Source organism: Manis javanica, chromosome 12 (genome assembly GCF_040802235.1).
Source record: "Manis javanica isolate MJ-LG chromosome 12, MJ_LKY, whole genome shotgun sequence".
In the NCBI taxonomy this organism is placed as follows: Eukaryota; Metazoa; Chordata; class Mammalia; order Pholidota; family Manidae; genus Manis; species Manis javanica.
This window is the reverse complement of record NC_133167.1, coordinates 61,107,005-61,119,551: the sequence shown is the minus strand read 5'-3', so window position 1 is coordinate 61,119,551 and position 12,547 is coordinate 61,107,005. Positions and strand designations below refer to the sequence as shown.

The 12,547-nt window shown below is 39.8% G+C and overlaps 1 protein-coding gene across 18 annotated transcripts in view; it reads left to right on the top strand.

The window, feature by feature from the left end:
• RAPGEF4 (Rap guanine nucleotide exchange factor 4) overlaps positions 1 to 12,547 on the top strand; it is a 310,512-nt gene that overhangs the window by 257,813 nt on the left and 40,152 nt on the right. For 13 of the 18 annotated variants that reach the window (XM_073218685.1, XM_073218684.1, XM_073218683.1 and 10 more), the window contains 2 exons: positions 3,528 to 3,616; positions 7,909 to 7,987. In XM_073218685.1, the coding sequence (XP_073074786.1) occupies positions 3,528 to 3,616; positions 7,909 to 7,987 (168 nt within the window). Of the gene's footprint in view, positions 1 to 3,527; positions 3,617 to 7,908; positions 8,071 to 12,547 lie in introns of all 18 variants that reach the window. The other 5 variants (XR_012123693.1, XR_012123694.1, XR_012123696.1 and 2 more) reach the window with 1 other exon arrangement.

The window sequence follows — 12,547 nt, the reverse complement described above, 5'->3', positions numbered from 1 at the left end:
TATACCATCGGGGAAATGATCAAAAGCATTTGCTTGTTACAACAGCTTCTATTCAGAAAGCCTTCCAAATATAGATTTTTTATTAAATCAAACTGAAGAGAAGAGAAAAGGAGAGGCCACGTGTATTCAATTTATTTTAGGCCTGGATCTGATTTCTGTTGTATCTCGTGTGTTCTGCAGACCAAATCCAGAGTCTTATATAATGCAATAACATGTGCATACTCACAGCAAACCATTTAAGAAATGTCAGTGAGTATAAAATCATGCACCACAAAAATCAGTTTCTGAAAGGTAAAGAGTCACTCTCTAACGGGGTCACTCTCCATGTTGAGGTTTCCCCGACCAGACCAGAGGTGAAAAAGGGGGTGGAACACGTAAGTGAATTTCGGCCTGATGTTCTGAATAACTTCAATAATAGGGCAACACAGTATTTATAGATAGACTTAAAAGTTTAGGAACTTTTAGGGCCTCTGTCTCCTCAGAAATTATTGTTTTTGAGCTCAGAGAAAGTCATGTTAGTGGTGATAATGTTATTTTTCTGATTTACTTTCTCTCTAAGAAATCCAGAATAATATATGTATACATTTTAAACTTTCAAAACTGCCTGACTGTGCCCAAGCCACTCAAATCTGAGTGTAATATTAAAACATAAATAGCCAGACAGTATTTCTTACGATGGCTCAACTATATGGAGCCCTCAAATATTTACCATTTTGGATATTTTCTTCTCTGTGGTTATCTGGTTTTAGAAGAATTTGAAATGGCTATTCTAGTTCTAGTTACTGTGTTGCTTTTTCCTTAGACTATCAATCACCCAATTGATCAGCTCCATCCTGTTGGCAGAAAGTCACTTTTCAGGGTCCCCTTTCACCCCTGCCTCTTGTGGTGCAAAGAGAAGTGTCTTCATATCCAGACTTGGTGTTAGGAAAAGATTTTCAGTCACAGGCTTAAAACTTCAGGTTGGATGATGTAACCAGTGGGCTTCTCTTTAGAGTAGCTCCTTTCTGCACTGAACTGAAAAGACCGTGCTGTCTGGTCTTCAAATCCCTCCTTTAAGCAGAAGTCAAGCCTTTGGTGCCTGTCAGTGTCCAGCCTGAAACAGAGCAGTAATGCAACGCTCCTGCCAAGCCTGGCCCTGCGAGCTGACTCACCACTGTGGCCCGAAGCTCCTGGCCCTGTCTCTTCAGAGTTCTCTGCCCTAAGAGAATGTCACCACCTGAGCAACCTTCTGTGTCGCTGAGAGGAGGGAGAAGGGTGGGGCGCGGCAGCCAGGGCAGCTGTACCACTAGAGGGAGACTTTGGTAGCAAAAGAAAGATCTGCCGGTGTCAGATGGACCTGGTGGGTGGAGTTCAGAGCTGCCACTGCTGTCTGGTCAGGTGACACCCAGGTCGTTATTCTTTTTGACCAGATGTAATACCCCAGCTCAGGGATGTCCAGACCAAGAACACTAGAATGTGAAGCCAACCCCTGTCACAGTTAAATATTTGACAAGGGAACAAATTTCCAACTGATCAATCAGTTCTGTAGTTCTTTTTGTCCTTTTTGAGCTTACAGTTTACTAGCATCTACGTAACACAGTTACACTCATATTGAAACAAAATTTGTTTTTAGAAGCAAACAGACAAACCAGCCTTCAGAGGGGATTTAAATCGCATGATGGACTTGCTGTTCAGCTGAGCTCCAGGAACATAAACGCAGCAGCCTGCGTCTGGAACACCTTGCTGTGGAGGCAGAGCAGCACCATAAGATACACGCTTGTCCTTCCAAGCCAGGCCTGTCTCACAGCAGAGTTCTCACATTTACTGACCTGTGACCGTGCGTCTGCTGCCTCCTTTTGCTGAGCACTTACCCCATCTGCAGAATAAGGATAATACTTAACTAACGGGAGTAAACGTGACAGCATTGCTGGGTGCCTGCCTAGCTGTCCAGGGCATAGTAAGCATTCAACAGATAGTGAATGCCCTCTCCAAGCCCGATTCCTTCTTTGGGTGGGTGCTATCAAAGTCATGTATCTCAGGACTTCCTGAAAGAGCTCAGCAAATTTCTCTACATAAGTGTGGCAAGTCTTTTACAGACATGCCCTCTCCTTTCATCAAACAGTCATTGCTGACAGGAGGAAAAGTTCTTCTACCTTATTTACTTTGAGAAAGGGGCATACTTTTGAGATTAAAGTAGAATAATTAATTTTATTCCCTCACTCCTCCTCTAGGCTCCAAAGCCAGGTTTTTCCTCCAAGATTTAACCCCGCAGCTTCCTTTTGGTCCCGAGTGCGTGCACACATACACAGGATCGTTCTAGCTAATGGCTACCTCTCCTTCCCATAGGCTTGTGTTTGCTGTACCTCATTCAGTACCCGGGTGGCTTCATTCACTCTCTGTTTTCACCTGCACAGGGTCCTGTGCTGAATTACCTCTTCACTCCCTCAGGCAGGAGGGTAAGACCCTGAGTTTTAATATATCAAGAGATATTCTTGGGATTCCAGCACATGTCCTGCAAGGTCTGAGAGGCAAGAAAAGGTGCTGGTGAGGAGACAAAGAAATGGGGAACTGAGTTATATATACCACTGCTTTCTGAACATAAGAGAATTTCATTTTCATTGTTGCTTTTCTGTCCTATCATTTTTCTTTAAGGGAAATGCCGAACAGAAGAGCAGAGTAGGAGTTTTAGGGTAGAAGCGCCCAGATCACCTTAATGTATTTTGCCTATAGTTTTCATTCACTGTTTTGTTAGTATCTTCAATACAACTTTGAAATAACCCACTTCAATTTAAAAAATAAATTCTCCCTTATTGATTGAAGAGCCCCATAGATGAGTCTTCTGAAATAATGACTAACCATCTCCCCAACACACACATACTCCAAATAATGTGTATTTGATAGTGAAATACATTACATCGGTTTCTGCTGATTTTTCTTTCCTGTTTAGATGTTCCTGTAGTGTGTTTCCTCCTTGGTGTTTAGGGATTTGTTTTTCTTTTCTCTTGTTTTATTCTTAGCTGCATTTCCAGAGCACATACCAATGTACAATTGGGAAGACAGAGCATTCCAGAAATAGGCAGGGGAATCCAATGTGGGACTGAAATTTTGCTACAAGTAACCCATATATGGATAACCTAGTTTACTGTCACTTCCCCTCTCGCCTGTTCCCTCTGCCTGACCCAAACTGCCCTGGGATTTACATGTTGCTCTTCATTCCCCTGAACAAGGTTGAAGTTGCTAGTTCTCAGCCTGACAGAGCCACTCTCTAAGAAGTTCACTTCAGTTCCATGTAGGGAAAAAAAGATTAACATTTTAGGCACTACTTTAGTTTGTGGATTTTACATCGTCTTCCTGTTGGACTTTGACAAAGTAGATGATCTCTGTTACCTTAAGGAGAATATGAATATGGGCTATAAATTAAGTCAGTATGGTTCCCTGGAATCTCAAAAAAAAACACCCAGAAACAAAAAAACCAGACGTATGAAAAGTTACTTATTAAGGCTTTGCCCTCTTTTGAAAAACTAATGATGTTTTTATTTCTTGTCCAGGTATACTGTTATGTCAGGAACACCTGAAAAAATTTTAGAGCATTTTCTAGAAACAATACGCCTTGAACCAGCTTTAAATGAAGCAACAGGTAAACACCTAGAAGAGTTTTATGTGCCCATTAAATTCATCCTGAACTGATTTTCAGTGTGTAGCCAAAACTGATTTAGAAGGGGGTTGTGTTTATTAACAGAGAGCATCCCTGTGTGGCCCAGTGGGGAGCAGTCCTTCTGACCCTCTTCTGCCCACTCCAGTCCTGGCTCTTTTGCAGATGGCTCAGTCTTATTCATAATAGGAATAGTCTTCCTTAGGCATCTCTTAGGTTATCATTTAAATCCCACCCTCCATAGACATCTGTTGGGTTATAATTTAAATTCTACCTATGCCCATAAAGGTTTTAAAGCTGACTACATAAAAGGTACAACTTTGCTCTAACTGGAAATCAGAAGTGGTTCTGTTTCTGCATGTACATTCTTGGGCTGACCCAGAGTATGACTAAACACTCACCTTTATGAGTTACCTAGGGGCTACCATAACAAAGTTCCACAGACTGAGGGCTTAGAGACCAGAAATTCATTGTCTCACAGTTCTGGAGGCTAGACGTCCAAGATCAAGGGCACAGCAGGGTTGGTCCCTTGCAAGGGCTGTGAGGGAGAATCTGTCCCATGTGTCCAGCCTGGCTGCTGCTGGCTTACCGGCGTTCTCCAGCACTCCCTGTGTCTACAGATGCATCACTCCCATCTCTGACTTCACATTCACATGGAATTCTCTCTGGGGCCTTCTGTATATCTGCCTCAGTGTCCAAATTTTCCCTTTGAGCAAGGACACCGGTCACTGGATTAGGGCCCACCCTAATGATCTCTTAACGATATCTACAAAGACTCAGTTTCCAAATAAGGACACATTCTAAGGTGCTAGGGTCTAGGACTTCAACATATCTTTTGGGGGGAACAAAATTCAACCCATAATAACACCTTATAGTGAACCAGTCCTTTTTTTTATTACTAAGACTTTTTTTTTATTACTAAGACTTTATTACTAAGGACTTTTTTTATTACTAAGTCCTTTTTCAAATTACTAAGACAGATTTGAGGATGAATGAGATGAATCTCACTAGTGAACTAAGTATTCAGAGTGATAATACTCTCCACTTCGGTTGCCATCCACACATGACTTTGAAACTGCCTACACTGTACTTTTTTTAATCCTATGCTCCTGGCCTATCTCAGAATAATCAGTTAATATTTTAAGTACACTGAGATCATAGGACATTTCTCACTGAAAGAAGTTCAAAGCTTCATCTCAAAAACTTAATGATAATTCAAAGTCCACTTACATGATGTTTACAATATACTAAGGTAAAGCTATCATTATTATTATATGTATTATATCACTGATTCACTTATTTTATCTCCTTATTCCAGTGTCTCATTTTGTAAATAGATTATCTGAGTTTTTTTACGTAGTTAATTCACTGGGGAGCAGTAGAGAGAGAAGCCAGGGTATCTTGCTCCAGGGGAGTTATTTTCCATTCAGTAGTTGTTGAGTATCTTGTTGGGCAGGCACTAAGCTGGTGGCTTTGGACTAGGCAATGTGAACAAGAAATCATCCTCCTCTCCTCACTAAGTTTATAACCTGCCAGAGGACCTAAAAGAATGTGCAAACCACTTGAGCATAGGCAGAATGTGGTCAGTGCTTCAGGAGCACTGACTGGCTAAGGTGACCCAGCAGTGTCTTGGAGAAGTAGCATTTGAAGTGCTCCTGAAGGAAGGCTGGTGACTAGTAACTAGAGGTTGGGGACAAAGCCTTCCATACAGAGAAACAACAGTAGTACTGACCTAGAAATGGACAAGGAAGCTCAAGTGGCCTGGCTTTGTTAGACTATCATATACATAAGTGGGAAAAGGAAGGTGAGGTCTAAGAATTTGGCCACAGATCTTGCAATGTCCTCAATGCAAAGCTAAGCGTTGGGGAATGGTTGAAGGCATCTGAGCAAGGAGAAGGTGGTAAGAGCTCTTCTTGAGAAAGGAAATGCTTAAGGGACCCATTAAGAAGGGATTACTTGCTTCCAAGGGGCAAATATAACCTCAAACAAACCAGATTTATGGAAGCTAAGGTCAGGAAAAATTCAGCAGGTTTTCCCTGTCCGATTAATTATTTGCACAGAATTGTGTGATTGTACAATTTGAGAAACTGCATCTTCTCTGAATTGAATGCTGCCTGAAAGGAAGATGCTGGTACATTGGGGACAGTGGCATCTAAGGAAGATCTGTGAGGTATTTACAACCTATGAAGACAAATATGTCCTTCCTTTCAAGCATCCTCTGAGGTGGGGACTACATTATTGCTTCTTTAAAAATTGAAGCTAGAAATTAGTGTGTTCTATAGCTGGCACATGGGATATGATTCTTGACCCTTCCATCTTTGATGTTAGAACTAGGTTAATATCTTAATTTATTATCGAACAACATACCTCACAGTCTTCCTTATTTTTATTTCTTATAAGTAATGTTCATGTCTTGGAGATAAAGAATAAGTCAGTATTTCTCTCATAGTCAAAAAATATGAATCTGCCCCACAGTCATCCTGGACCCTAAAAGTAATCCCATGAACCTCATGAATGAGGAGGAATTGGACACCCATTATATTTATGGATGTACCATACAGTGAGAACTGTCAGAGTAGACAGTGAAACTGGTTTACATCATAGAAATGAACATCCCTGGATTTGACAGTACATTGTCTTAATTTACTAAAACATCTATTTTCTGCCTAAGACCTATTAGTTTCCTAGACTTTTTCCTTCTATGACTAGCATTAGTCATTGAGTGACTTGGAAAATATTTTTAGTTGGAAATGAGTTTTTTGAATCAGTTCTCAAGAATTACTGCCTATGAGTAGAGAACAAGAAAGCCACACTGTAATGTGAATGCTAGCTGGTTACCATCCTAATTGCCCAGTTTGCCAGCCTCAAATCTCTGCTTGAACAAAATTTAAACTACTATTTGGGAGCCTGGTAAGTATTGCATCCCTATCCTCAGAGAATAAGTATCTGAAACAGATAACAGGGACCCTAGGTGTTAAAGTTAGGCCGAAGTCCTTTTGAACTTAAGGAAACAAGTTTTATACAGCTTCTGTCTGACACCTTCTCTGCTTCTCTGGGACTGAAAAATGGGATTGAAATGACTGGTAACACCTAGTGGTGTTACACTCATCACTGGTACTTATATGAGTACAATGGTATTATGTGATGTGAGAGAGGTGTTAGCTAACACTATGATGGAAGTCATACTACAGTATGTAAAAGTATCATAACACATAGTACACCTTAAAATTACACAAAGATATATGTCAATTATATCTCAATTTCTAAAAATGAGTGTAAGGGTTAAACCTTTAATCATGATTCCAACTTTGCCAATTTAAATCAATTTTAAAAAAGATGTTGGAAATCTAATTTATATAGTAAAAATTTTTCACATTTCTTACCATTTTCTATTATGTGGTAAGTTTCTACTATGAAAAGTTATATGAGTTTCACAAATCTCAGCCAATAGAGTTCATTTTGTCATTGAAAATCCCCTTACAGTTAGATTCCAAGTTTCAACGGAGTGTTCCTGAGGCCTTTAGATCTGCCTTCCTGTCCTCTCCCACCAAGGCTGACTCCACAGTGCTGTCTTTGCAACAAAGAACCAGCACTGAATCCAAAATGAAGCCAGTAATGCTTTTCCTTGGCATTGGCCCTGTCTCCCTTGCCATCTTCCTACTCTCCTGCCTACCAAGTAGCTTCAGATACTGGACATTCACTAATTTGATCTACCAGAGGGCTTTTGTTTTACTTCAGACATAGCCTTTATCCTGTCTTTTTTTTTTGTTTTCCTGCTTTTGTTTCTCTCACCAATTCTCTGCTCTTACCACCAGCTTTTTCTATAATTCCATTGTCTCCTAATGCTTCATTGTTCCCTCTGGAAATAGGAGGTGAAAAATAAATAAGGGGAAACAAATATTGACAAAAGACAAAATGTAAAGTAGACAAAGAAATGCCCATGTGTTAATTTTGCATGCATTGTGCTGTCCTGGATGGCTCTTTAATTATATGTATTTTTTTAATACATTGCAGCTAAGATGGCCTTCGGCATTTGTACAGGCTGCCTATTTTTAAATACTATGTTTTTTGTCCACTGTCCAGAGAAACTGAGTTTTGGTCTCAAGGTCTGTCAATGTTATTGTTTATATGCAGTGCTTCTACATACAGTAAAACCACAATACTCCAAGCCAACATATAAGAACCATTGGCCAAGAACAAATGAATAGACACTCTTGCTTTCCTAAAGATTTCTCTAAGAACCTAAGTTCCTTTTTTTTACTCTTTGCCCCCTGCAGATTCAGTTTTAAATGACTTCGTTATGATGCACTGTGTTTTTATGCCAAATACCCAGCTTTGCCCAGCCCTGGTGGCCCAATATCCTTTTGTTGTGGAAGGTCCCTATTCCTTTGAAGACACCCCACATGTATAAGGCCGTTACCTCATCTCATTCTCTGGAGGTAAGTTGTGGCCCAGGCTGAGCTGTGCTTTCTGCCTTGTCTAACCCTGAAACATCAGCAGTTCTGCCAGGCTCTCTCTGGCTGCTTTGGCCGTGCCATGTTCAAGGATTTCCTCCTCGGTACCCGGAGTAGAGGAGTGAGCCAGGTTACCACGGGGAGGTGATGCTGGTGAGAAAGGTCTGTGCCTGCGTGGTGGGCCAGAATAGGTTATGGAGAAGAGTATTATTAGGGAATACTGTTAGGGGTAGGTCCCTATCCTTGGAGACAGTTCTCCCTGAAGGGGACCTGTCAATATGGACTGTGTGTTCTTCCTCTGAGCTATAGTATGAATCAGACCAGTAACCTGCTGAGACATGTACACCTTATCATGTGGGGTAGCTTTTCTTTCACATTCCTTCTGGTCTATCCTCTCCTCTGGATACAAAATGTATTCCTCATTGCTGTTTTTATTGTCATCACACTGACTTAAAGACACAAAACTTGAAATTCTAATGGCAGTTCCTCTAGGCCGCTTGAACGCTGAGTTTGTTTGGGGCAGCTTTTCAGCAGTCCGTTGAACTGGCCGATTGCTGCAGGGTCTGGCACAGAGGGAGCATTCAGAAAATGTAAGCTGAATTTAACAAGTGAGTACCACTGACTTATACACTCAACTTTGAAGGACATGTGAAAGTGTATTTTCCAATTCCACATTATTTTAAAAGCAACAAAAATTTAGACCCCTAAACACTCTGGCTTCTTTAAGCAGTTAAATTATTGAAGGGAAATGGCTTTCTTTTTTCTGAGCAATCCAATCAATGTTGGCATGTTTTCCTTTTTCAGAATTATAATTGCCCTACCTGATTCTCATTTTCTTGTTCATCCATAATTCTCTTTGAAGTCAACAGAATGTGTGAGGATAGGAGATTTGAGTTGAATGTGTTATTCAGAAGGAGCTGCAAGAGTGAGATTTGGGTGTTTATTTCCCTGGAACTATCTTTCCAAGTAATGACAGCTTAATGAGACTTACATATATTATATATTGTTTCTGGCTTATATTCAGTTTTTCTCAAGTAAAATTAACACATTCAGGTTCTCTCTGTGTTTTCTTAACACCATACATGGTAATCATTATTAGATCTTTAAAATTTGTTGGAAGGATAAAGAAAGACCACCTTTGAGTTTAGACTAATTTTTTTGACAAGCTTAAGGCAAATGACACCACAGAAGAGTGAGAGAGCATAGTGGGCCAACTCATGTCATCTTTAAGACTCAAAACCACGAACACTAAGCTTGTATTTCTTTTTAAATTCTGGTTTCTTAATGTATTCACGTGTTCTCCTTCACAGTTGATTGAGAACATTCATTTCACTGGCCTGTGTTTTTAAAATAGAAGCTTCTAGAGGGAAAGTCCAAGTCATGCCAGGTAGGGAGGCACGGGGACAGTGCGCCTGGGGGAGGGGAGGAAGATAGGCAAGTGAGCAGTACAATCAGGGGAGGCCTGTGATATCCGATCCTAATTCTTTTTGCAGTAGGTGGAGGGAATCCAGGAGGGCTGTGCATCCTGTACACTCCCTAGTACTCTCAGACCACCTCCTGCATACCTAGCCCAGTGGCAACTTAGATTCTCTTCATTGTTCCATTTTGAATCAACTCTCTATGTGTCAGGCACAATGCTAAGAGCATTGACCCATATTATACCACTTTGTACAGGAGTCCATTGGGTTAATATTAACTTTATTTTAAAAATGAGGATTCTGAGAATCAAAAACCGTGGAGTGACATGCCCAAGTCAAGTGGCAGAGCCAAAATCCATCCAGGTCTTGGGATTCCAAGCCTGAGGTATGTCACTTTTTTTTCTTCACAGTTTATTTCTTTAAAAACTTATCCTTTAGAGTTTAAGAACAATTCTTGACAACGTATTGCATGATACACATTCATCTGTGCTTCAGTTGGCTAAAATCAGTGTAGGCCTAATTGTTTCAACCAAATAAATAAAGTATCCAATAGAACTTTTTGCAATCATGGAAATGTTCTGTATTTGTGCTAGCCCAGTGGCCACTAACTAGCCTTGAAGTTGGTTACTGTGACTGAGGAACTGAATTTTTTATTTTATTTAATTTTCATTCATTTAAATTTAAAAAGCCACATGTGGCTCATGCTCCCACATTGGACAGTATAATCTAGTCTTTAGATACTGGAAAGAAGAGCCTCCACCAAGAATTGCTGTTCTGTAATGCCGAGGGAGGGTGTCCAGGGTGGACAGGAGCTCATGCTGCTCAGGCAAGCTGACGGAAAGGGGTCCTCTCTGAAGGTCGTAAGCGTGTAAGTGGCCCTGCACTATGCTGAGAATTTCTAGTTGCCCTAGTTGTTATCTGGGCTCCTTACATAAGCAATGCTTTTTAGGTCACAGGGTAACTCAGAGAATTGGAGAACCCTTGAAGAGCCCGGGCCTTTGAAAGGGGTCTCTAGGGCAGCAACTAAAGACCCTGCTGTTGGGTAACCCTGCTCCGCATCCTGGGCCCTCACCTCGTTCCCACATCCCTGGGAAGAAGCGTCTAGTTGGCCCAGCTCAGGTCAGTGTTGACATCTTGGCCAAAGGAAGGCACACACTTTACTGAACAGTTTCACAGAGATTGTCTGTAAAGAAAAACCGAGAAAGCAGAGAGAGAGCTGATAACCAGGCAAAAACAACAAATATACATAAACAGCTGAACACCACATCCACAGGGACAGGGAGATACAATGTAAAACTGAACAAGTGTGTTACCCTCACGTTGTTGAGGTGGGTTATAGGAAGAATAAAATACTTAACTATGTTCCATTAAATCCCTCATGTTAAAACGAGTTGCTTTAGCTGAATGTGTTCAAAGTACTTAATATCTGTAACTTTTCCTAGCAGTCCTGTGAAGAAGTCAGTATTTCGCTGCTCTTTTTCCAAATCAATATACTAGGATAATGAAAAATTATGATTTGCTCAAAGAAAGGTAATTACTAGTACAGAAAAGATTTGAGCCCTGAGCCACTGACACCTATTTCTGTCCTTAGTCCACACTGTATGGCTCCTCCAATTTTGCTCTTAGCACAGAAGAAGATAGTAGAACTCTGTTTAACATTAATATTTCAGGCCTTTTATGTGCTAATGAGAGAGGCTTTCTATTCATTAGATGTGCTTGGAATGGTTTGACCTGATGAATACAAGTGCTTTATAATGAATTTTTAAAATTCTATTTGTTCAGTTTCTGTACTTTTCACCTCTAGTTTCTTCAGTCTTTTTTAAATCTGCACTTAAAATTCAGTTCAATTTTCCATTAGTCTTTAAAAAGAAGATTAAAACAACCTATGACCCCCACCAGATATTGCTATTGTTAACCTCTAGATATGTATCCTTCCAGTCTTTTTTCTTTACATGTAGATATATACTTTTAAATATGACTATGGGATCATACTATAAGTAATTTTATAGGTTTTATCACTGAACAATCTTTCTCTGCTGTTAAATACTTTTCCACAACATTTTTCTAAATATGATAGAATATGTTCATGTAACAGGATGTTGTAGATATCTTTTCAAACCAATCTATATGTAAATAAAACTACAGTTTTTTTCAGATAATTCTACAAACATTTATTAAATACAATGTGTCATACAGTGCTAGGCAACAAGGTAACAAGGATGCATGAGAAAAAATATGTATTGGAATGTATTATATGGTACATACAGTGCTAGGCAACAAGGTAACAAGGATGCATGAGAAAAAATATGTATTGGAATGTATTATATGGTAGATATGTCATAATTAATTTTCTTAGCCTCTTCCAACTGTATCTTCAGGTCCACATTTTTCCAATAACAAATAGAACAGATGATTTGGCATCATTCTAGTTAAATCTTTTCCCATGTACATGATAATTTCCTTTAAGTTTCTAGAAGTAGGCAAAGAATATGTAATATTTTAATGCTTTTGATGTTTATTGCCAAATTGCTCTCCTGTTGGCTTAATTTTATGTTTTATGATTAAACTCGGCCATATTTTTCTTTGTACAAATCAGTCAGGCCTTTGATTCAGTAAGTAATCAGAACTAAGTTAATATTATTTTAAATTTTAATAATTGCATCTTTGTTTTGGAGCATTTTCACATAATTTATTTCATCTTTCTAATGCCCAGTCCCCTCATATGAGGCAAAAAAAGAACTGTATGATTTTATTTCATTTTACATGTAGGAAAAATCAAGACACATGGAAGCCAAATAACCACCTAAGATTCTCTATGTGCTGGCAGACGTTTGGAGAAACTCCATGCAGCACTAGTATAATTCTAGTTGCAGTGGACATTGTAGTTAACTTCCAATGTCATTGCCATCTCAGTTGGTCTGTCTAGCTACTCAGAGTAATTGGCTGCCTTTGACCGTGATTGGTTCACAAATTACAGGCCAGTGAAATTCAAAGAGAAGCTTCCCTGGGCTTTGGGATGAAAGCTCTCCCAACATTTAAGAGAG